The sequence below is a fragment of the Prionailurus bengalensis genome, chromosome B1 (genome assembly GCF_016509475.1).
Source record: "Prionailurus bengalensis isolate Pbe53 chromosome B1, Fcat_Pben_1.1_paternal_pri, whole genome shotgun sequence".
Lineage (NCBI taxonomy): Eukaryota > Metazoa > Chordata > Mammalia > Carnivora > Felidae > Prionailurus > Prionailurus bengalensis.
In genome coordinates, this window is record NC_057344.1 from 161914979 (window position 1) to 161941317 (window position 26339).

The 26339-nt window shown below is 42.4% G+C and overlaps 1 protein-coding gene and 1 long non-coding RNA gene across 3 annotated transcripts in view; one reads left to right on the forward strand and one right to left on the reverse strand.

Moving 5' to 3' along the window:
• Positions 1–26339, reverse strand: part of TMEM165 (transmembrane protein 165) — a 37044-nt gene that overhangs the window by 6806 nt on the left and 3899 nt on the right. The window contains exons 2-6 of one of the 2 annotated variants that reach the window (XR_006296178.1): positions 16466–16691; positions 8164–8339; positions 7220–7402; positions 2542–2647; positions 46–234 (exon numbers count right to left, since the gene is read on the reverse strand). Coding sequence is in view for 1 of the 2 variants with exons in the window: in XM_043572612.1 (XP_043428547.1) it covers positions 1788–1864; positions 2542–2647; positions 7220–7402; positions 8164–8339; positions 16466–16691 (768 nt within the window). In the remaining variant the exon portion in view is untranslated. Of the gene's footprint in view, positions 1–45; positions 235–1041; positions 1865–2541; positions 2648–7219; positions 7403–8163; positions 8340–16465; positions 16692–26339 lie in introns of those variants that run through there. The other variant, XM_043572612.1, reaches the window with a different exon arrangement.
• On the forward strand, positions 23103–24379 carry LOC122478866. Its single transcript, XR_006296180.1, has 3 exons — positions 23103–23205; positions 23298–23395; positions 24224–24379. It is a non-coding gene; the product is annotated as an uncharacterized LOC122478866 (long non-coding RNA).

Consider the following 26339-nt stretch of genomic DNA (forward strand, 5'->3'; position numbering starts at 1 on the left):
TCTTTTTACTCAGCAATGGAGTCTAACCGCATTAGCGATTTTTACCTCGTAGCTTCGTGTCGGAACTGCCAAATTCTTGTAGTAGTAGTACTGTCCTGGTACAAGGTGGTAGAGCCTCAGAAAGCTATGCTGTTACCCCCGCATTAAGCTAGTTCTTGGGCCAGGCTGCCTGCACTGCCAGTCGGGGTTGTGATGGCACCAGCTACTTTCTAACAGGGAATTCTCCCTTCTGGTCTTGGAAAAAAAGAATGCAATTACTTGCTTGCTCTGTTTGTAATAATCTAAAGCAGTATTAGGGGAGTGATGGTGTGGTCTAGGGATGTCAAGCTGAGATTTCTTTGAAGTGTTTTATCTTCCCAGGTGGACACTGTGTTTTTCTACCCTGTAATTACACTTCCGTTAAAACAGTCACTAAGATCTCTTCACGATAGTGGTTAGCGGTCTTTCCCACAGTGTCACTACAGAATGGTTGCTGCACTGACTTAACTGGATTTTTCCACAGTCTCTTGAAATGACAAATTACACATTGTGGACTTTCGTAATAGCTCAGTAAACCCGATCTGCTCTGGGTCTACCGTTCTACTTCACACAAGGAACACGTGGGAGTTTTCTGCGGAAGACATGCCCTTCAGGTTGAAAGAGGCTATTAAATAACAGTGCTAGTTAGTGCACATGGTAATAGAACATAGGAGGCTGGGAGAAGGCAGTTATGTTGTTTGGATAGAATCATTAACAGTCAAGTTAGAATACACTTTAAATGACAGTGATTACCAAAGTTACTATGATAAGATGAGGTAGCCTCATGTAATCGAGGATTATAGGCTCTAGAATTCAACAGTGTGGTTTGATGCACTGTTCTGCCTAGAACTTTTCATCCTTACGTTAGTACCTTCTACCTCACAGAGCTGTGTGACGGTTATGGGGAGACAGTGCTTTAGAAGACGGTTGGCTCCTATTTTTTAATACCGACTTTAGAAACTGGTCTGTAAATATTAATACTACAAAGTTACAAGTCTACATAACACACAAGGGAAAACAAGCTCTGGTCATACCACTTTTATTTACATCGTATCTATGTTACATTGTTTATTCAATATAGAAAAAATACGAATACACTCAGTATTCTCTTTTAATTTAGTAACTCCACGTTGTCAAATATTGACTGTTTTTATATTGGGTTTCCTACCCAATTAAAAAAAAGGGTGGGGTGGGGGGGGGAGAATGAACCTGGCAAACAATTCTTGCCATGTTATAACAGTAATATGTTCCTCTTTAAAAAAAAAAACAAAACTGATTTTTAAAAGACTTGTGATTAAACTGCTTACTGGCTTAAGGAAATATTTTAAAAGATAAAAATCAATTCATTCCTCCCTCAAGAAAAATGTTAAGGCAGTTATCTTAAAAACAGCTCAGTGATCCAGGATAAAATGTATATTCCTCATAAAGGGGTCAGTACTAAAAGAAAATCAAGGGTAGACCCCATCGCACAATGGTTCTATGTATGCCCTCTCCCACAAATAACTAAAAGAAAGGTGACCATATCAACATAATTGTGCTGGAGAAAAGAAAAATCCACACTTAGATACCTGGTTTCTTGTAAAAATCCATGTTGCAAACAGAAGCAATGATTATTTCTTTTGGACATTATACTTTCTTTAAATGGGTCAAACTGGCAAATCAACACTACAAAATATGTCTTCTCCGTCACTTTTAGTTATAATGCACACTATGTACATAAAGACAAGAGTTACCTATCTTAAACTAAATACAAATTAAAAAACGGCTTGTTAAAAACCAGAATCGGGACTTATAAACAGTGCAGAAAATGCAAACGCCAAAAATACGATGCCTCCTATGATCGTCACTGTAAGAGAAGAGAAACAAAGTGAAATAAGGCAAAATTCCTCTAGGAGGGAGCTAAGGTGTTGCCCATTACTCTTCCAATCTGGTAAACCCTGAAAAGAAATTAGAAACATTCAGGCCCCATTAAGTGAAGCAAAGCATACGTAATATGCCTAACTGTACAATAAGAATGCATTGCTTCCCCAGTGTTGTCTCGAGAGATGACAGTGTTGAAATTGAGACAGTGCTGGTAAGCAGCAATACGACTGTAACTCATCTTAAAACCTAGTTATTAAAATGAATGTTCCACAATCTCTGACAAGTGAAGAGACTTCTGTATTCCATTTTTAGGCCCTAGCAGCTACACAGGAAATTCTCCTAGGTGGAATCCATAAACATGGTCTCCACCTACGAATCCCAATCTTCTAAGACACACCTTTAAGGCCAGAAAGTTTTATTTCCAACATGATGATTGTTTTACTTACGTTGACAAACAGCTACCAAAAATCCAGTAAGGCTTTCAGATGAACTCGTATTTTACTAGCATCTACATATGTGAAAAACAGTCCACGTTCGCAACAGCAGTAACCAAATGTACTCCAGAATGTTAAAACTAAGAACCAGCTCTTTTTCTAATCTCTTAGCAATTCTAAGAGTTATGTGATATTTTCTCCATAATTTAAAGCACAAAAGACTTACCAGTTCTGACAGAGATTTTTTGGGCTATCATTCTTCCTCCGATGACTGCTAGTCCGGTGCATAAGCAGTGGCCCACTGTCCCACCCACTGCTACGCCATACGGGTCCTGGAAGCAAGCGTGACTAACATTAATTTAAAAGCAGTTGAAACTGTTACCTGAGAAAGATAACTATTAGCCACTGAAAATGGAGATGAATAACAAAGCCTAAACACGTCTAAAAACTCAGGTGTGTGAGGTACGAAAATTGTAATAGCTGCTTGAGGGAATATTTGCAATCATATCCAGGAATCGAGCTAAAAGACAAATTTCTAAGATCAAAATAATGCTAATTCAAGCAGGCAGCAGTTGTCACCATTCAGGCCATATTTAGCTCTTAAGTGACAAGTGCTGAGGGGACTCACCCCAGACCTCTCTTCCCTCAGGTAGTGTCTGCTATTAGGAGGAAACAAGGCAAGCCTTTACAGACCCGGCCTCCCTTTCTCTCCACTGTGTCTTCGGTGCTTCAACTCAGAGCCAGGAACACGGTATTCATTCCCTAAATCCTTGCTGCCAGAGCAAACTGGAGTCCCTCAGACTGGGAAGACCAGTGAAAATTTTCCAGAAAGAATACCTCTGAAGGACTAGCAGGAAAATTTGACTTGTGGAGGAGAGAACATCCTAGAAGGCAAAAGGCCAGCAATAAGAGACAACTGCAGAAAAGGTTAACACACATTTCCAGAGAGAACCAATGACTCACTCACAAGAGAGGTATCCCATCAACCTAGGTGGAGACCAGCTCATGAAGGACCCTATCGATAGGCTTACAGTTTAGACTTTAAGACACACTGGTTTTTAGCTGGCGAGTGACAGAACAGGAGGTATATGCTTTAAAAGTCTAGTGCAGAGAATGAGCTGGAAGGGAACAAGATTGAAGGCAAGGCGCTCAATTGCCTGGATTGGGGTGGGAGACTGGAAGCAGAGAAAAGCAGGTGGATTTGAGAATTAAGGAGGCAGAATTGATACACCCTAGTGATAGGTGTTACAGAAGAGAAAAATCAGGTATGACACCCATACTTCTCACCTATAATCCTCTAGATGAATTATGATAATACCAACATGACTCAAAAAGTTATTCAGAGCACGTGGGTGACTCAGTCATTTAAGCGTCCAACTCTTGATTTCCGCTCAGGCCCTGATTCCCACGTCAGGCTCTGTGCTCACAGTGTGGAACCTGCCCAGGATTCTCTCTCCCTCTCTGGCCATCCCCTTCTCGTGCTCTCTCTCAAAATAAACATTAAAAAGGGGGGGGGGGGGGGGGAAGGAGTGAAGAAAGGGTTTATGGGTGCTGACAGGAGTTAAAAGTGGGAGAAGTTCAGGAGTCGGTTGGGTTCAATGGTGAAGCAGCTACGGGACTGAAGAGAACGGCCCTGAGAGGGAGAATGCAGACGAAGATGCCGAGGACGACATAACAGTAAGAAAAGCAACACTGAAGGGATGACGGAGGGAGAGGAGCCCGAAGAAGACTCTGGAGGGAGTCAGACAATTAGCCTCCCAAGAGGAGCACTGAGGGGCCTGTGGGTGGCTGCAGGGAACTCGAAGCCCCCATCAACCCTCCCGATGAGGTCAGAAACTAGGGTCCGGTGCGTTTAGAAACCAAGAAAGTAGAGCAACTCCTGTTTGCCATCAGAGCCCGGCCTTTTGAGACCGGGGGGAGGGACGGAGAGGCTGGCATCTGCAAGGGAAGCAGAATCCAGTAAGGTGTGAAACTGCAGATGAGAAAGACTCATACGTGCTAAAATGCTCACAGCAGGGCTGGGAGAAAGGCAAAGGTTTAAGCAACGGAGTGGAGACATGGGGCTGTGATCCGGAACCCAGCAGGGACAGGACTGCCACTGAGAGCGTGGAGGGAAGAGACGCAGACACCTCTGCGAACCACGTGTGGCAGAGCGGGGCCGCACTGCTCATTCTGTGTATTCAAACTTCTCAGCTGGCATCCGTGAAGATGCTGTCACTCTATCTCAAAGTGGTGCTTGAACAGTCACTGGATTGAATAAAATTTAAAAATTCCTTTAAAACAGAAGTTTTCGGTCTTTGTTACTTGCCAAATTCATTTGACCCTGGAACCTCATCCCCCATTTTTTTTTTTTTTTTTTTTTTTTGCTTAGTACCTAATTAAGGACACTAAATTCAGTTGGAAACAAAGAAATAGAGTTCAGACTAAAATGGACTGAACTGCATCTCAGCATAATTTATATAAAAAACTACCCAGAAAAGGTTAGGAATGTTAAGGGAAACAGACAAGCTGGCTTCTGCCCCTGAAGAGCTCGCAGTATCCCCACGGTGCTGGTGGCCGGTGGCACTGCACCGGGGACTCCACGTGCATCATCTTGTTTCATCCCCGGAATAATCCCACGAAGTAGGGAAATGCCCCATTTTCAGACAAGGAAATGGTGCGGGAACGCGGTCACACAGCTGAGGACTCACTCCACGCTGCTAGACTGCAGCAGACCGAGGGAGCTGACACGGACAGCAGATCTGGACCTTTCACAGTCTGTGCCACACAGACGACAGGATGAAGAAAAACGTAGTGATTTCTGCCATCACGACAGCTCTCACTGGCAGGACCACCACCACTGTCCCCACCACCACAGAAAGAGGTGACTTTGTTTCAAGTCCCAATGCTGACAATCTGAAAGCCGCTAAAAAAGGCTAAGAATGAAGAAAACTATAGGGCACGGCCATTACAGTGACATTTTAAAAGGAAGTTTTAAAATACAGGACTCAAGTGAAAAAACCAAGTTCCTCTTTTTCTTTCAATACAACATTTTTGATGCTTCTCTGACCAAATAGCCCCGTCCCAACCCTTGGTCCGGGCCTGCAACTTGTTTTATATTTTCTCTTCTTTTTTTCTTTTTAAATGTTTTATTTATTTATTTATTTTCGGGGGGGGGGGGGCGGGAAGAGAGAGAGGGACAGAGAAAATCCCAAGCAGACTCCACACTGTCAGTGCAGAGCCCAACATGGGGCTTGATCCCACAAAGCCAGGAGATCATGACCTGAGCTGAAATCAAGAGTCGGAGGCTCAACTGACTGAGCCACTCAGGCGTCCCTCGTTCTGTATTTTAAACTGTGGCCTATGTTAAGGAACTTGCTCTTTTTTTTTTTTTTTTTTTTAATTTTTTTTTAATGTTTATTTATTTTTAAGACAGAGAAGAGACAGAGCATGAACAGGGGAGGGGCAGAGAGAGAGGGAGACACAGAATCGGAAACAGGCTCCAGGCTCTGAGCTGTCAGCACAGAGCCCGATGCGGGGCTCGAACCCACGGACCGTGAGATCATGACCTGAGCCGAAGTCGGACGCTTAACCGACCAAGCCACCCAGGCGCCCCAGGAACTTGCTCTTTTATGGTAGGCATCTCCTAGGAGTTAAGGACAAATTCAAATCACGCTTGTTATCTAAATCCTACCATCAGATAAAAACAATAATTTAACAGAGACACTCCCTCAGCTAAGATCACCAAGAGACTGAAAAGTCTCCACAGTACTGCATTCCACAACCATCTCCTCAGATCTTAACAGACCTGTGTGAACAATAAGACACCTCATGTAGGGGCGCCTGGGTGGCGCAGTCGGTTAAGCATCCGACTTCAGCCAGGTCACGATCTCGTGGTCCGTGAGTTCGAGCCCCACGTCGGGCTCTGGGCTGATGGCTCAGAGCCTGGAGCCTGTTTCCGATTCTGTGTCTCCCTCTCTCTCTGCCCCTCCCCCATTCATGCTCTGTCTCTCTCTGTCCCCCAAAAAATAAATAAACGTTGAAAAAAAAATTAAAAAAAAAAAGACACCTCATGTAAAACGTTACTAATTCTTCTCAAAAGAAATAAAGATTATAATTTTAAAAGCAAACAACCTCCCCCCAAAAGCTAGCTTTTACATAAGTGGCATTTGATATCTATGAACAAGATATGGTAGAAGATGCTAGAAGGCTGAGAGCCACAGCTTCTAGTCCTTGCCACTGCTACCAACTAGCTTATGACTTTGGACAAGTTGCCAGGTGTCTCTGACCCTCAGGTTGTGCATCTTTAGAGCAAAGGGCAGGACAAGGTAACCACAAGTCTCCCCTAGCTTACCATTCCAGACCTTAGTATTCCGGGGCTATGATTAGCAAATTGTATATCCAGAAACAAGTCAACTGTAATTGCACTACCCAGAGATAAGCACTGGGAACATTTAGATTTCCTGAATCTTCCATTCACCAAAGAGTGAATATTCCCAGAGCTATGTAGAAATTAGTAAATGAATGAACTAATTTCTCTTGTGCTGGACACTTAGGCTGTTTTGGATTTTCCACTGAATAGTATTTTGTAAAGTAACCCCTGGAACACTGAAGTTCTAAGAAAAGCCAGAAAACCGAGTCAAGACAACTGCCATGGTATCTATCACTCCAGCAAACCTGGAGGGAAGAGGAGTGAACAGAAGTCCAAAGACGGCAGTTAGGTTGGGCCACAGGACACCATCTGCCTGCAGAAACTGGAGACCGTTCATTTTAAAGAGAATCGGGATTATTAGGGATTAGAAAATAGTCTAACATATGAAGTAGTCTCTTGGCCCACACGGACTGTTCAAGGTCCTGTGAAGTAACAGTGTTATGCTTAGTTTTAACAATAATACAGAAGCAGTCATTTCTCAAGTATTACTCGCCTCTCTAGCTGCCAGAACAATCGTAGTTAGTTGGGAGCGATCACCCCATTCGGCTAAGAATGTCAGTGTGAGAGCCTGAACGAAGATGGGGGAGATAAAATGCAGCCATCTCTTCTGGGGTATTGTCGTGCTTGCACCCGTTTCGACATCTCCTGGTCCATTTAAGAGTTTAGTTCGTTGAAACTAAATTAAAAAGAAAAAAGAGAGAAAATAGTCCCAGCAGACAAATAAAAAGAGTACAAAATTACTTAATCTTTCTTTTAAAAATTGTTTAAATTCTATGGAATATGCTCCAAGAAACTAAAACTATGTAACCCCAGGGGCACCTGGGTGGCTCAGTCGGTTAAGCGTCCGACTTTGGCTCAGGTCATGATCTCACAGTTTGTGGGTTCCGGCCACACGTTGGCCTCTGTGCTGACAGCTCACAGCCTGGAGCCCGCTTCGGATTCTGTGTCTCCCTCTCTCTCTGCCCCTCGCCCCCGCCCCTTAAAAACAAACATACATTAAAAAAATTATGTGACCCCAAAGTTCTCTTTAGAACCACTGGTCTCACACAGCAACACACACTATATTCTCAATTCTTCCGTTCCTCCACCACAAAATCAACCAATATTTACTGATCACTTACTATCCTAAATGCTGTGGGAAGAAACTTGTAAAATACAAACTATAGCTCCTGCTTTGCAGGAGCTTATAATCCCCTGAGGAACCTCATCCCATGAGGTGGACACTCTACCACATCCCCGTTCACTCAGCGTCTTATCACAGACCGCTCTAAGAATGCAAAGTGGGCAAAACAAGCTTCTATTTTTTTTTCTTTAAACTTCTTTTGAGGAGCCCACATATATCACTCAGATACGGATAACCATGGAAAACCTCTGGATAATACTTATTCTTAGTGGAGTGCTTTTTTGGTCCAGACGTTTAGGAGCGCCATGACTTACTTCTTCATCCTTTTTCTTTAATTCTGCTTGAACTTCTTCCAGTTCCTCTTGACCCTCATCTGGACTCATCTTTAAGCCTTCTCGAAGCATTCTAATGCCAAAAATGGCAAATAATGCAGTGGAAACATAGTACGTATACACCCTGGGGATGACTGTGGTGGCATAGCCGAACAAAACTGGAAGAAAATGCAGAGTATGGACAATTAGCATGCGTCTCATAATTCTGATTATGAGAAATCATAACTGAACATTGTTCTCAAGGAAAAGCTCATCTAAAACATAATAACCGGGCTTGCCACATGTCATGTCAACCCTAGGTAGAAAGTTAACTCTGATGCCCTCTAAGGAGTCGGACATCTTACAACCTGGAAGCTATACCACTTTCATACGCAAGTGATATTTCTTCATCACAAGTCTTTAAATTGCAAACTTCTTTAGTGAAGAATCATGACAAGATTCTCAAATGATAGGTATGATTCAAACTCTGCTCCTTTGTAATTATTTCAATATATCTGATAAAAGAAAACAAATCATTGCTATAACATACCCTAAAATAACATTTACAACAGACTCAAATTTATTCAGTATCGTTCTTTCCTACCATTAAAGAAAAGAGGACCACTGTATAAGTTATACCAAAAAAACCTTGGAACTGTATCAAGAACCCAAATCCTAACCATGAAACACATTTATACCAGCGTTATCAGTTCAGTAGTTAAAACTTAAAAACTACAGAAGGGCCAGAGGAGATTTTCACACAAATAATAAATGCAATTATCCTTTACTTCACATGCTCTTTTTATAAAATGGGCACAACACTGCAAAATCTGGATGAACGCCAAATGTATAACTGCACAGGTAAAATAGTCCCAGGTCACTATAATTACAAAACTCAAGATTTTAAAATCATGTTTAGAAACACATCACATCTATGCTTATGTGTATGTCTATGTTCTGATTATATGTATAAATATATACATTTGCATATATATATATATATATATATATGTACACACACAATACAGACCTATTATTTTCTAGCTCTATCCAGTGAAAAGGCCAAAAAGCAAAGACATCTCAGTAATGAGGCCACTTGACATCCATTCTTGGCTTCTCACACCACTCCCCACTAAAAGCTTCCTCAGAAAAACGGCTAATTCCAGGCCTATGCAGACCAGGTACAAGCTGAACTTGTGCTATCTTGTCATACTAGAAAGTACGGAGGAACAAAACCAATGATGGGAACATGACGCAAGGACATGGGAGCTGGCTTGGAGGGGCTTCCCCCAGCCAAATCTGGGGCAATTGAAGCAACATAATTAGGTAATTAATTATAACCCACTGAAAACAATGAATCCCCAAGTTTATACTGACAACAAAGAGACAAACGAGTGGGATGGGAAGGAGAGCTCTGTGAGCGTAGTATGCCAGGCCTGCTGGACACGGGGATGGGCTACTAGAATCAGAAAGCCATCATTCTGCAATTATCAAGGTAAATTGAGATCATGGAAGAATCATTAACCCTAAACAATGGGCCACAGGGTGTCCGTACGGTCTTATTTAAAGTGTCTCCCTAAAGACTGCATATTAGTTGCAGGGAAAGAGAAAAAGACAGTACACAAGAAAAATCTTGACGTCACTGAGGGACAGACAGACATCTTGTTCTTCCAGATGTGACGTTCTCAGAGGGACAAATATCACCTATGCAGCATTCTGGTCAAAAATGCATTACCTTAGGGGCGCCTGGGTGGCGCAGTCGGTTAAGCGTCCGACTTCAGCCAGGTCACGATCTCGCAGTCCGTGAGTTCAAGCCCCGCGTCAGGCTCTGGGCTGATGGCTCAGAGGCTGGAGCCTGTTTCTGATTCTGTGTCTCCCTCTCTCTCTGCCCCTCCCCCGTTCATGCTCTGTCTCTCTCTGTCCCAAAAATAAATAAACGTTGGAAAAAAAAAAAAATTTAAAAAAAAAATGCATTACCTTAATCTAATTATGAGGAAACAGCAGAGAAACACAAAATGAGAAGCAATCCATTAAAAGGGGAGGGGCTGTCTTCTTTAAAAAAATGTTAATATCGTAAAACACAAGAAAAGGTTGTCGAAGTGTTTCCGATTAAAAGACTAAAAAAGAGGGGCACCTGGATAGTTCAGTTGGTTGAGGGTACAACTATTGATTTTGGCTCAGGTCACAATCCCAGGGTTGTGGGGTCAGAGCCCTAGGTCGGAGCCCCATGTGTGGAGCCTGCTTAAGATTCTTTCTCTCTCTCTCCCTCTCCCTCTCTCTCTCTCACCCCACCCCCCTGCCCCATCCCAGCTCACACATTCTCTAAAAATAAAAAAACTTAAAATAAAAAAAAGACTAACAAACTAGTGAGACCCAAATGTAATACCTGACCTAGACTAGCTCCTCCTCTACGGGAGGGGGAAAAGCTGCTACAGAGGATATTAAATCAACTGACAAAACTAAAATACAGACGGTAAAGCATGTATCCATCTATTCCTGTATATGAAGATATATGTGTATATTTATCTACTTTATGTATCTGCATATATAACATGTACATGTCATATATATATATAAATATATAAATTATGTATGTAACTACACATATAATTTTACTTAGATATAGACAGGTAAGTCACACAGGCTAAAGCACTGGGGTAAAATGCTAACAACACTGAATTTGTATAAAAGGTGTACAGGTGTTCTTTGTACTATTTTATTTTTGCAACTTTGTAAATTTAAAATATTTTCCCTAAAAGGTTTTAAAATTTAAAAATGGAACGTAGTGAGCTTTTTTAAATCTCCTAAACTCAGTTTTCCTTCTATCTTCAGATAGTCTTAAAATGAAAACACCCTGATACTTACTGATCCTTATAGAGCCATCTTTTCTGCCTTCTGCCTGACATCTCCATGGGAGAGCAAAAAAACTACTTGGCATTGTAACTTTTTCTTCTCCTGGTTACTCTCCCTCTATTTCCTATTTCTTTGGAAACTTTCCCTCAGACACTCAAGCACTTTTGCTCTGGGAACAGTGAGATGTTACTTCTCATTAAGCATGGACTTTGCAACCAGTCAGAACAGAGCTACAAACGCACTGGTCCTTCTACATCGTGGCAGTGTTGAAGTTCCAAGAAAAATCTGGAGTGAAGATAGAGATATGGGACTCACAGACTTTTAGGTAATTAAACTGAGAACACTCAGCACAAGGACGTTAGTGTGAAGGGGAAAAAAATGGGCCAAGGATACAATGGTGGGGGATGTGAATATTTACTGGTACAAAGTGTTTTTGAAGAGAAACAGAAATAGAACGATAAGCACATGGTGTCATAGAAGCCAAGGGAATAAAGCGGTGGGGAATGCCCGTGAATGTGGCCTGTGGGGGCTCACTGAAATGAAAACTGAGCTCTAATAAGGGAAGCTGGTTACTGAAGCCTTGGCAAAGATGTCAGAAGCAGAAATCAGATTACAAGTGGCTAAGGAGTGAAATGGGAGAAAGAGCAGAGTGTGTGCTCAGAATATGAGGAGGAAGAGCAGAGTAGTAAACTCTACTCTAACATGGGGGCGCCTGGGGGGGCTCAGTCCGTTAAGCGTCCAACTCTTGATTTCAGCTCAGGTCATGATACCGTTCTTGGGATTGAGCCCCGCATCAGGCTCCATGCTGACAGTGCGGAGCCTGTTTGGGACTCTCTCCCTCTCTATCCCTCCCCCACTCACGTTCTCTCTCTTAAAGTAAATAAAAACATTAAAAAAAACCTCTTAAGTACACAGGATTCTCATCATGCTGTTGTCAAATGGCACAGAGGGGCTAGGTAAATGCCCCCAGCTAAGTGAGGGGCTGAGCAGGAATGTGACCCCCCGCCCCGGCCCCCCCATGTTTAGCCCTCCACTGGCGTATAAGAGACAAGAGCTGCAAATGTGCAATCTCCGAACTGGGACTGACATACTCCCAGAGATTCTCAAAGACTTCACGAGGGGACACAGATGAATATTTTGCAAAAGAACCTATTTCCAGAAGTTCAACTTCCATAGGTTCTCTTTCCTAAAATTCATCTGCCTAAAAACATGCTTGTGGTTAAGGAGTCCTGCCGGCTTCCCTTTCTCATATCCCTTCTTGGTTGCCATCTGTCTCCTTTACAAGGATGCCCTTTACCCAGCCTTCTATGGTGCATTTCCCCACAGTACGGAAAAATAGATGTCCTCGGGCAGCAGAGAGGGGGTCTAAACTACCGGTGTCTTCAATCAAGGCATAAATCAGACACAGGGCTTTGGGGCTTCCCGGTCTTATGCAAGTTTCTGGTAAGGTCATGACATCAGAAATAATGGCATTATGTTTGTTGGAACTAATGGTCATGGCATTAGAACTAGGGTACCTGCAGGGCCCCTGGGTGGCTCAGTCGGTTAAGCGTCCGACTTTGGCTCAGGTCATGATCTCGTGGTTCATGAGTTCAAGCCCCACATCTATGGTGACAGCTCAGAGCCTGGAGCCTGCTTCAGATTCTGTGTCTCCCTCTCTCTCTGCCCCTTCCCTGCTCATGCTCTGTCTCTCAAAAATAAACAAACATTAAAAAAAAAAAAAGAAAAGAAATAGGGTACCTGGGCCTTGATAGGAATGACAACTTTCACTGAGAAATTGTGCCTCTTTCATTCTCCAACCAGTGTAAGCAATGCATGTTCCCTAAGGCAGAGTCTTGTTACACGAAGCAAAGAGATCATCAGAAGGAAATACTACAGCCCTCGGTGTCTTACCTCGCCCTTGTGGCACTCTCATAGCTGGGTGCCATGCCTAATCCAGCCACCTATCGTCCATTTTAGAAGAATTCTAAAGCAGATGGTTGTCATGGGGATGCATATCCTGTTCATTTATTTTTTTTTTAATTTTTTTTCTTTATTTATTCTTGAGAGAAAGACAGGGTGTGAGCCGGGGAGGAGCATAGAGAGAGGGAGAGACAGAATCTGAAGCAGGCTCCAGGCTCTGAGCTGTCAGCACAGAGCCCGACGTGGGGCTCGAACTCACAAACTGCGAGATCATGACCTGAGCCGAAGTCGGACGCTCAACCGACTGAACCACCCAGGTGCCCCATCACGTTCATTTAAATTCAAAAACCAAGTCAAATGCTTTGTGACCGAGAGTCACAGGATTAGATGATTTACTATGGACCTACTAGAACTGCTTTAGCAATCAGGTAACATGGCAGACATTTTCCATAAACTGAATGAGCTATATCTGCAGCTCCAAGGTTCTGGCAAAAATATACTTAAAATATGTGATGTGATACAATTTTAAATAAAATCCTTTATTGGCAAAAGTACACACAAATGAACAATATTTCAATTTTCTCAATTATTTCTAAATATAGCCAGTTAAACAAAGTACTCCTAAGTAAAAGACTAACATGTAGGGGCACCTGGGTGGCTCAGTCAGTTAAGCGTCCAACTTTGGCTCAGGTCATGACGTCATAGTTCATGGGTTTGAGCCCCGTGTCCAGCTCTGTGCTGACAGCTCAGACCCTGGAGTCTGCTTCGGATTCTGTGTCTCCCTCCCTCTCTGCCCTTCCCCTTCTTGAGCTCTCTCTCAAAAGTAAACATTAAAAAAAAATAGGGGTGCCTGGGTGGCTCAGTTGGTTAAGTGTATGACTCTTGATTTCAGCTCAGATCATAATCTCATGAGTTCGTGAGATCAAGCCCCATCTCGGGCTCTGTGCTGATAGAACACATTCTCTCCCTCTCTGTCTGCCCCTCCCCACTTGTGCTCGCTCTCTCTCTCTCTCTCAAAATAAAGGAATAAGCTTTAAAAAAATAAAGATCAGAACTGAGGCGACACCCTGCTTAATTCTATCAACAGAAATATTCATCCAAGGACATATAAGCTAATTTAAAAAGAATAGTTCTGGGGCGCCTGGGTGGCGCAGTCGGTTAAGCGTCCAACTTCAGCCAGGTCACGATCTCGCGGTCCGTGAGTTCGAGCCCCGCGTCGGGCTCTGGGCTGATGGCTCAGAGCCTGGAGCCTGTTTCCGATTCTGTGTCTCCCTCTCTCTCTGCCCTTCCCCTGTTCATGCTCTGTCTCTCTCTGTCCCAAAAATAAATAAACGTTGAAAAAAAAAAATTAAAAAAAAAAAAAAAAAGAATAGTTCTATCATTTCATTAAAAGATGCATTTCCAGGGGCGCCTGGGTGGCGCAGTCAGTTAAGCGTCCGACTTCAGCCAGGTCACGATCTCGCGGTCCGGGAGTTCGAGCCCCGCGTCGGGCTCTGGGCTGATGGCTCAGAGCCTGGAGCCTGTTTCCGATTCTGTGTCTCCCTCTCTCTCTGCCCCTCCCCCGTTCATGCTCTGTCTCTCTCTGTCCCAAAAATAAATTAAAAATGTTAAAAAAAAAAAAAAAAAAAAAAGATGCATTTCCAAACTTTAAAAAAATGTGTTGGGTAGTGTGATATATTAGCTAAATATATGTAATACGAATGTATGTAGTTTGTGATATAGTTTGCTTTGATCAACTATACTATTAATAACTATAATCTGTAAAAAATATTAACATTTGAAGACTTAACAAAGGAAACTATTGGTATCTTTTTTTTTTTAATTTTTTTTTAAATGTTTATTTTTTGAGACAGAGAGAGACAGAGCATGAACAGGGGAGGAGCAGAGAGAGAGAAGGAGACACAGAATCCCAAGCAGCCTCCAGGCCCCGAGCTGTCAGCACAGAGCCCGACTCGGGGCTCGAACTCACGGACCATGAGATCGTGACCTGAGCCGAAGTCGGACGCTTAACCGACTGAGCCACCCAGGCACCCCTATCAGTCTCTTTTAAAATTCACTTTATATGCAAATTTTTGCTGCAGATAAATGACAGTGTGATCCATAAGAGATTTTCAAGGAGAAAGTCATAATCATTAGGGTAAAATTCTATGAGGAAAAATATACCAGAAATTAGATCTCTGCAACCCCTTGAACTTAAGATGACATGCTTTAGATAACTTCCACACGAGAGGCGTGCAGAGTTTTTCCAAATGAGACACAAGGAAAGTCTGCAGACCACCGCACCAGCCTACAGCACAGGTGCGCAGCGTGGCCAGCGGGAAGGGGAGACAGGTGAGGGCAGAGCAGGAGACCAAGGTGGCCCTCAGCTGAGGAAGAGGAAGTGATCAGAGAAGAGGGGGGGAGCCCAGGGCACTGGGTTCTGAGGAGGGAACAGGCAGAGAGGCCACCTTCCAAGCTACCCTCAAAGTGAGAGAAGTTTAAAAAATAAAATCCTCTAATACTATTCATACTCATTCTGAACGATGACGTCACCACTTAACAACTCTCTCCACTCTCCCTATTTCCTGTGTCAGAATTTCCTTTGGAAGAAAAAAATTGTTTTTATTATGAAATATGATTAATGCTTTAACTTCTAAAATGTGTAGAGTGGTCAAATTATTTTAATCAGTAAAATACTCCTTTATTTTAGGTTTAAAACAACTTTAACTTGGACGGGTGTCCAAGCAGCCAGAAACAGAACTTGTTCTGTACATGAAGAACTAAGCTTCAGATGTGAGAGATGCTGAGGGGCAGAGGACCGAGCACCTGCAATATAGGATCTCACTTAACACGGACCACAACCCTACAAGGGAAGTAGGCTTTATCCTCTCTGTTCTACAGACGCGGACACTGAAGCTCGCAGGTTAAGGAACTTATCATTAGGCCACTACCCGGCATCAGGCTCCAAGCCACGTCTGGCTATAAGGGGAAGCTCCCGGCTTTCCTCCCAGCTTGGGGTGGCTTTGGAATTAGAGACTCCACTCTGTTTAATTATTTAGTGTTAACGTTTACTTTCGCATGGTCCAATTCTTTGAAAAAATGAAGCCTGTAGAATAGAAACACAAACTGGGAGTCGAAGAACATTTCAGCCCTTTATTATAATGGGGTAAGAACAGCGTAACCAAACACAGTAACTACGAGATGTCCTTCAACAGCTACTGGTTTCCAACATGTCCCTGAAATGTATTTGAGTCCTATTTCTAAGATATCAGATATAAACCTATCTGGACTGAAAAGAAAAAAAGCCAGGATACACACAGTCAGCAAGGATAAAAACTAGTGAAGAAATGAGAAGTATGTGTCTTGGCTGTGAATAGCTGAAAATTTAACTTTAAAAGTGCAACATGGTTTTCAGCGGTTTATGTACCGATACCATATTCTGTTTACTAAATTCTGGAACTCTGGGAACCAAACTGCAACCCAACTAGCTGGATGATTCCATGACTCAACGGCCCACACCACGCTGTCTCCTTAATCCACTGAAGTCATTAGGAGGAAAGAGCACACTCACCTGATAAGCACGTCATCAGGCCCAGGGCAAGCATGGCCCCAGCCAACACCGTCAGACGGTTATAGCGCATGGCCATGATGGCGGCTATGAAAAATGTCTTATCACCCAGCTCAGATACAATGATAACTGATATGGCAGCGACAAATGCATGGATAAATCCCAAATTTGTCTGGGTAGCTGGATCTTCTTTATTGGAATGAACCGGGGCAGCTGGTGTAAATCCTTTCTGAAATAAAAAATATATATATATATGTATGTATCAGCTACTTCTTGAAAAAAATCATTACTTAAAATTATTTTATTTTTGAATGCGAATTAAGGTTTTTTCTGGCCATTAGACTTATTTCCTGCCTAAGCACTGTGAAAGCCATTTTTAAAAAAAAATTTTTAATGTTGGGGCGCCTAGGTGGCTCAGTCGGTTGAGCGTCCGACTTCAGCTCGGGTCATGATCTCACGGTCTGTGAGTTCGAGCCCCGCGTCCAGCTCTGTGCTGACAGCTCAGAGCCTGGAGACTGCTTCGGATTCTCTGTCTCCCTCTCTCTCTGACCTTCCCCTGTTCATGCTCTCTGTCTCAAAAATAAATAAACACTGGAAAAAATTTTTACTTATTTTTGAGAGAGAGCAAGAGACAGAGTATGAACAAGGGAGGGACAGAGAGAAAGGAGACACAGAATCCAAAGCAGGCTCCAGGTTCTGAGCCTGATGCGGGGCTTCAACTCACAAACCTGGAGCTCATGACCTGGGCTGCAGTCAGATGCTTGACTGACTGAGCCACCCAGGTGCCCCACTCTGAAAGCCATTTGTAATGACCAAAACCTCTAGCTGATGGATGCCACAATGCAGATCCAAGTACAAGTCTACAAAATAATTTTTTTTTAAAAAGAGTAGAGACCAGCTATAGCCCCATACTAAAACTACCTTATTTTCTAAGTATTTGTGATTTGAGATTTAGTTCTCAGCTATGTCTCATTCAAATTTTTACTTGTAACTTGAGTGGAAGAGCCAGGTATGTTTATCAAGCATTCAGGTAACAGAAAGCTGAGAGAAATTCCGTTAACACTTTAGAGGACAAAGTAGGTTCCAGAAAGCTCTCAACAGACTAGAGCAAGAAATGGCTCCAGTTAAGATGAGGTTTAATATAACTGGATATAAAAATATATAACTTATTCAACACCAAAAAACCCCCAATAATTTGATTAAAAATGGGCAGAGGACCCGAACAGGTATTTTTTCCAAAGACAACCAGATGGCCAAGAGACACATGAAAAGATGCACCACAACACTCGTCAGGAAAAGGTAAATCAAAACCGTAATGAGGTATCACCTTAATCTGTCAGAATGGCTAGAATAAAAAAGACAAGAAATAACAAGTGTTGGTGAGGGTGCAGAGAAATGGGAATGAACCCTCATGTGCCTGGTGGGAATGCAAACTGGTGCAGCCACTGTGGAAAACAGAATGGAGGCTCCTCAAGAAATTAAAAATAGAACTACCCTAAGACCCAGTAATTCCACTACTGGGTATTCACCCAAAGAAAACAAAAACACTAATTTGAAAAGATATATGCACTCCTATGTTCACTGCAGCATGACTGACAATAGTCAAGACAGGGAGGCAGCCTGTGTCCATCAACACATGGATGAATAAACATGTGGTACACACACACAGTGGAACATTACTCGGCCATAAAAAAAAGATGAGATCTTGTCATGTGCAGCAACACGGATGGACCTAGAGGGTATTAGGCTAAGTGAAATAAGGGAAAGACAAACACATGTGGAAGACCAAAACAAATGGATAAACAAACAAAAACCATGAACAGAGTCATAATTACAGAGAACTGATGCCTGCCAGGGAGTTGGAGGTAGGGGGATGGGCAAAATGGAGTGAATAAGTCACGGGAACAAAAGGTACAGCACAGGGACTATAGCCATGGTACTATGGTAGCCATGCATGGTGACAGATGGCAGCTACACCTGTGAGGTGGCATAACACAGTTGTTGAGTCCCTGTGCTGTGTACCTGAGACGAATAATAACACTGTGTCCACCTCACTTCAATAAAAAAATTAAAAACTATTAAAAAAATAGACATAGATAGCTGTATATACGGATGGTCCTAGGCTAAAGTCTAAAAATATCCTAGGAGATGTAATGTGGTCTAATAAAAAAGATAAACCGAAGTCTTGGTCAGCATTAATAAAGTCATTTTAAGCTGAAAACGTGACCAAGCTCAAACAAGCAACAGGCACTTCAAGTACTTGAAATAGTGGCAAATCCATTATTCTGTGCTGCTCAGTTCTTACTGAAGTTTTGTATGGCTCTGGGGCAGCACCATGAAGAAAGCACTGCCCCCCCGAAGATCATCCCAGACAGAAGAGGCTCTAAAACCAGGGACTGGCAAGCTACCATGCGGCCAAGTCCAGCCTGTGTCAGCTAAGAGTGTTTTTTATATTTCCAAAGGGTTGCAAAAAATAAAAACAAAGAGGGACGGAAGGAGGAGGGCTGGAAGAAGGAAAGGAAAATTATGCAACAGAGACCTTAAGTAGCTTCAAAACCTAAAGTATTATCTGGGCCATTAAAAAAAGTTTGCCAACTCAGGCTCCAAAACAATCAAATGAGGGATTAGGAAGGACTGGGGGCCTCTGTTCCAATAACCGCAAAAGTCTCTATGTGTGTATTTACTCTGTATGATAGCAAGAGGTAGAACTAAAAAGTCCCGGGCGGGGGGGGGGGGGGGGGGGGCGCCTGGGTGGCTCAGTAGGTTGAGTGCCCGACTTCGGCTCAGGACACCATCTCTCAGTCTGTGAGTTCGAGCCCCGCGTCGGGCTCTGTGCTGACAGCTCAGAGCCTGGAACCTGCTTCAGATTCTGTGTCTCCCTCTCTCTCTGCCCCTCCCCCACTCGTGCTCTGTCTCTCTCTCAAAAATGAATAAATGTTTAAAAAAAAAAAAAAAAAAGTCCCAGGGGACCGGAGGGCGGCACCTGGGTGGCTCAGTCATTTAAGCCTCTGACTCTTGATTTTGGCTCAGGGTTCATGAGTTTGAGCCCCACACTGGGATTCTCTATGTGTGTATGTGTCTGTTTGTCTCTCTTTCTCTCTCTCCCTCCCCCTCCCCTACGCACATGTGCACTCTCTCTCAAAATAAATAAATAAAACTTAAAACAAACATCACAGGTAGCAGGTTTGGTGTCAGGTTTTAGCTTAACACAGGGAAAAGATTTCTACCCCCAGAGAGCCACCTGAAGCCGAGCTGGGCTGCTAGAGAAGGTAGGAAATTCCCTGCTCAAGGTCACCATTCCAGGGAAGAGAAGGACCACTTACAGGAAAATTTTCAGTGTGCGTGTCATTCCTCAACTAACAACGTAAACTTGTCCCATTCCACAGTGAAGATCAGCAAGATTTAAGCATTTATGAGACTACAACTTTGAGCTACAAACTGGGGAAATTTAACATTTTAGAAAATATTTGGTATTAGGACTAAATCAAGAAGGACAGCCTTGGAAGTCGGCTCTTGAAGAAGTACCATTCACAGAAATTCTGGCCTTCTCTCCATTCCCATTTTAGTTCCATCTATGCTGATGTTTCTTTAAAAATGAGCTTCCTTTCTCTTCAAATACTCTACAGTCATTAAGCATCAAAAAATATATATATAAGCATTGCAACTTGGCTCTCATTAATGCAACCATTCTCCTCTCTGATACACCTTTTGTATGAAGAAACGTCTCTGTAAAGTATGTATCATCCGAAATCCAAGAAAATGTTTAGGAATAAATATACATTGTTTATGATCAATTAGGTCCAAGCTCAAACAGAAAATGTTTACTTGTAAAAACAAAACAGTGACCAAAACTACATATTTTTATGGCTTTATAACTCCCTGCTATAAAACCTTGGCCACATTACTTCGCCTCTCTGTTGCTCTGTGAAAAATGAAGACAACAAAATAAAATTTGCCTCCTGAGTATGACAAGAGAAAACAAAAAACTACATACTCTTAAAAACTTGCTATATACAGAACACAAGAAACTCAACTTGCAGCTTGGATATCCAAAAAGATTAAGTGTGAAACCGCACCCAACGGTGAAAAGAATGTAAAACCAAAGTATCAGGGTATTATGGAGGTCAATTTTTAAAACTTAAAGTGCTAATAATAGGGTCAGAAAATTATCAGCTACCATGCGTTTGCTGTCAAATGCCTAAGTGCTTACTGTGTGCAAAGAGCACATCCTTTTTCTAACTCACCGTCTGGGTGACTTGTAATGGTTCAATATGTGGCTGTGCTATCAAAATGCCTGGGTCCACAGCCAAGGCATTACCAGTCGACCTTGGGCCGGGAGGTCTGCCTCCCTGTGACCCAAGCCCCACTGCAAGATGAGGGGTACCTACATTTACAGACTTGCTGTGAAGACTGAGTTAGTAACACATAAAGCTGCTAGGATGATGCCTAGGACACAGCAAGGGCTCAGCTACAGTTATCTCAGCACACCACAACACAACCAGTTTAATCTCTGTAAAACTAGGTTCATCGTGTTACCTCACTGCTTTAAGAATGAGCCTTACGGTCCATATGGAAGGATAAATAAGCCAGAGGAGCTTATTTATTAATAGCTTATTTATTAATATTATTAATAATATTATTAATAGCATTAATAGAAAATACTGCAAGCCACATAATTTAAATTTTCTGGTAGCCACATTTTAAAAAGTAAAAACAGATAAAACTTCTTTTTTTTTAAGTTTCTACTTCTTTATTTGAGAGAGAGAGATAGAGCACAAGCAGGGGATGGAAAAAGAGGGAGAGAGAATCCCAAGCAGGCTCCACGCCGTCAGCATAGAGCCCAATGCGGACCTCAGTCTCAAGAACCATGAGATCATGACCTGGGCCAAAACCAAGAGTCGGATGCTTAACCAACTGAGTGAGCCACCTAGGCGCTCCCAAATAAAATTATTTTTAACAATATTTCCAATACATCCAAGATACTACTCTGGAAGCATAGCATTCTTTTTAGTTTTATTTCCACACTAAGTCTTCAAACACTGTTGTCGATCTACTTGCCACACCCATCTCACACACATCTCAGTGTGAACTAGCCACGTTTCAAGTGCGTAAGAACCGCCATGGCTCATGGCTCTGGTTCTGGGCAGTGCGACACAAGAGCACGTGAAGGTTTTGGTAACCACAAGCCTTCAACGATGTAGCCCTACTGCCCCTCCTACCCCCTTTTCATTATTCATCTTGATTCCTCAAGATCCAACTTACACAGAACCTCATGAGAAAGGCCTAACCCAACAACTCCAGCCCCTAACGATCCTGTTCCCCTCAAGTAAAAGTGAATGTATACTGTGGACAATGTGTCATGGCAGGCGTATGACTGAAACAAAGTTTAAGATAGGAACACTCAGGGAGTTAATCTTTTTGTATTAGAAGCATGTATAATGTTATAATTTGTAATAATAAAAGACAAAATAACACAATGTCCATCAATAGGGAATTGGTTAAATAAATGGTAGCTTATTAGAATACTATATTCTAAAATATAAGTGAAGAATCAGGATCTTTTATATATATTAATAAGGAAAAATCAGTAAGATATTTTTAAGTTGGAAAAAAGCATGCATTATGTATACAGTCATCGTATGTATGTCTGTGGAGGGGCACAGAGGTAGGTAGGTATATATAGCACGTATACAGTTGTTATCGCATGCCAAATCTCAGCAAACAGTTACCAGTGGGTATTTACAGGGAAGAAACCAGGATGACTAGAATAGGGGTCGACAAACTTGTTCTTAAAGGGCCAAATATTTAATCTCATGGACCACAAAGCCTTTGTGATAACTACCCAATCAGATGCTGTAGCAACAACAGCCATGGATAATACTTTAACGAATGGGCATGGCTCTGTTCCAATAAAAAAACTTTATTTACAAGACAAGGAGCCTGTGGTAAACTGCAGTCTGCAGAGCCCTGAACCAGAACACCAGAGGAGGAGACATACTGTTTCACTCTACATACTTCTGTACCTTTTGAGTTTTTATTTTTTTAACCATGCACATAATTACAAACACCTGTTGTGCACCACTTCAAAAAGATCTCTTGACCCAATCTCTTACCCCCCTTATAGAGAACCAGTTCCTTGAAGGCTGCAACTGGCTTCAGGCAGGTCCAACCAGAAAAGTAAGAGCTCTGTACTTATTCACTACCCGGAAGTATGGAGAAGTTAACACCTGTGGGGCAACCTTTGACCAGTGGGGGAAGTCGGCCCTGAAATTCATTTCATAAGCCTCCTTCAAATTCTCAGCAGGATTCAATACGAGCCACTCACGGAGTGATTACCTTGAAAATACATTGGGGTGCATGCACTTACCTCATTCCCAGGACTGACCATTTGAAAGAATGCAGGCATGTTCTGAGAACGGGGAGTAAACCATCAGATGAATGGCTGGGGTAAGATAAGAAAGGTAAGTTGAGCCCAGACTGAAAATCCTGTGTGTTCAGACTGGCCCAGAGGCAAGCAAGAAGCCCTTAAAAGTTTGAGTAGATGTCACAAATATGATTAAGGCATTATGACTAACAGATCAGGGCAGAAAGTAGAGAATGGTAGCCACTGGACCAATTCATGAGGTCAGCTGCATAAGACCAATGTTGAAGACAAGTTAGGGAAGGGAAAATTCTGCACCTGAAGGACAGGAAAAACATCAACAGAACTTTAAATGGAGTGGGGGCGGGAATCAAAGACGATGGTAAGGTTTTCTGCTGGGTTTACTGGGAGAAATATTTGTATTCCTACAAAGCATGTGGGACAGAGGAATAAAAATAAGGGATTTGGTTTCAGACACATTCAACGTGAGGTGGTAAAAAGCATTTCAAATGAAGGTTTCCAAGAGGCCGTCAGAACCAGGATTCCTGATTTGAAGCCAGCACAGCCTCAAGGTAAGTGTCTGGCTGCTGGCAGCCTAAATTGATCAGCTAGAGCCCTGCAGGCAGAGATTTCCAAGGCAGAGGGAGATTAGATTAAGTGGAAACAATGAGACTTAGAGAATGTCTATACTTAGGGAAGGAGGAGGAGGAAGAAACAAAAGAACAAAACTGTCTTAGCTATTTATAGAGCAGGCAGGTAAGCACCACAGATGGTCCAGTTGGGGGCAGTCACCATTCGCTGAGCGACTAACTAGATGCCTAGTATTTTCATTGTTTTTCTTGATACTCAGAAACCTGAGAACTATTATCCCAAATGAACATAAGAAGACGGAAACTTATGAAGATCCAAGTTATACAGCCGAAATGGGGTAGGACTCTCAAAGAGGAGGATTAACAGTGCGAAATGACCCCTGGGGGAGGCAGGTCGGTAGGCTTTAGGTATTCTTTAAAAACAGTTCCAATGCGGGGCGCCTGGGTGGCGCAGTCGGTTAAGCGTCCGACTTCAGCCAGGTCACGATCTCGCGGTCTGTGAGTTCGAGCCCCGCGTCGGGCTCTGGGCTGATGGCTCGGAGCCTGGAGCCTGTTTCCGATTCTGTGTCTCCCTCTCTCTCTGCCCCTCCCCCGCTCATGCTCTGTCTTTGTCCCAAAAATAGATAAACGTTGAAAAACAAAAACAGTTCCAATGAAAAGACAGCGACCAAAGTCAGATAAGCAAAGACTAAAGCAAAGTGAAGAAGCCGCTAAATCCCTAGTTAGAAATTTGGTCTGTAAAACTCAAGAGGAGAAACCAATACAGGCAAGTAGTTAAATTAACAGCCTTGTTTCCCCTTTACCAAATAGGAAAAAGCTGCAGCCATGTGTCAGCACACAGGAAGGAGCCGAGGAAAGGGAGAGAATAAAGGTACTGAGGAAGGAAAGTACCGAAAGTCAGAAGAGAACAGGCACATGGACACAGAGCAGAGGCATGGAACGGATGACAGTCTTGTCCCATACGTGGAGAGAGGCAGAAAGTGTGCGCACAGAAGCACTTATGTCGGCGTTACAGGAGGGTTGCATGCAGGGACTGCATTCTGGTATCCACTATCCAGTTACGACATTAGAACAAAGCAAGAAATGAAGCACCAGTGTTTTCCTTGGTACAGAAACCACTATTTCAGTATTTTAATTTGGGTTTGAGATGCAAATGATTTACATCTTGAGAGCAGAGTCAACACCTCATAATTGAAAAAAAAGTTGCTGAATAAAACTCATCTTTACTCAAAATTAGTTCCAAATGAAAAAACTGGGGCGGGGGGGGAGGGGGGGAAGAGGAGTTCCCTCATTTAAAAAGTACTCTTTTATGCTTTCCTGATCTTCAAGAGAAGAAAATGACAATGAAAACAGTAATTTCTACTGAGCCCTACAGTTCAAATGAACACGTGAGGGCGAGAACATGAAAGCTTGATGGGAATCTCCAGCTACACGTGACAAAACCAGAGAAGAGAGGAAGACGCTTCCTGTGAAACCAAATCTAGGCAGCTACCCAGAAAGAGACCGATCTAGCAAGAACACAAAAATAAAATCGTTCAACAAAAGTTGTCACACAACAGGTGAAATTATTTGGAGATACAGAAGTCTAAAGGAAAATGCTTAGAATGGGCTCAGAACTGTCTCCTTGCCATTATTTTATTGTATCAGTCAGAAAAGCCTTTTCCAGAAAGTAGAAAAATGTGCACAAAAATATACATGCAACTTAAACAAGATACCACGGGAGACAGCCAAAGCATAAGAGACTCTTAAAAACTGAGGACAAACTGAGGGTTGATGGGGGGTGGGAGGGAGGGGAGGGTGGGTGATGGGTATTGAAGAGGGCATCTTTTGGGATGAGCACTGGGTGTTGTATGGAGACCAATTTGACAATAAATTTCATATACTCAAAAAAAAAAAGAATTAGATAAAAAATAAACACAAACAAGATACCACGGATAAACCTGGTTTTAAGAGGCTGTATTAAAAAAGGATAAAATTATATTATAAATTTTCACTGTCATGTAAGTTATTTTTATTTGTGAATGTTAGGTTTATTATTACTATTATTTTTATTTATTTATTTTTTTTGAGAAAGAGATGGGAAGAGGGACAGAGAGAGAGGGAGAGAATCTCAAGCAGGCTCCAAACTCTGCATGGAGCCCGCCACTGGGCTCAATCCCACGACCCTGGGATCATGACCTAAGCTGAAATCAAGAGTTGGATGCTCAATTGAATGAGCCACCCAGGCACCCTTATTTTTTAATATTTTATTTTTAATGTTATTTGTTAATTCATATTTATATGAATTTATAAATACATTTTTAAAAATTTTTTTTAATTTATTTCTGAGAGAGATACAGAGAGAGAACACAGGGGAGGGGCAGAGAGAGAGAGAGAGAGAGAGAGAGAGAGAGAGAGAGATTCTCAAGCAGGTTCTGCACGCTCAGTGCAGAGCCCAATGTGGGGCTCAAACTCGTGAACTGTGAGATCATGACCTAAGCCAAAACCAAGAGTCAGACACTTAACTGACTGAGCCACCCAGGCACCCTATAAATACATTTTTTAAGTTTATTGGTTTTGAGAGAGAAAGAGCACGTGCAAGCAAGGGAGTGCAGAGAGGGAGAGAGAATCCCAAGCAGGCTCCACGCTGCTAGCACAAAGCTTGACATGGGGCTTGATCTCATGAATTGTGAGATCATGACCTGAGCCAAAATTAAGAGTCAGATGCTTAAGCAACTGAGCAACCCAGGCACCCCAATACATTTTGTTTTAATGAGTTTAACAACATTATTTTTATACATGTTACTGTTTGGTAATATATTTATAAATTGAGATTTGAAATGTATTAAACGTATTTAGTTTCACTGATTTTTTTAAATGAATCGCTTTGATGGATAGAATACCACCAAATAAATTCATCAACATAATTATCACTTCATTTTGACAC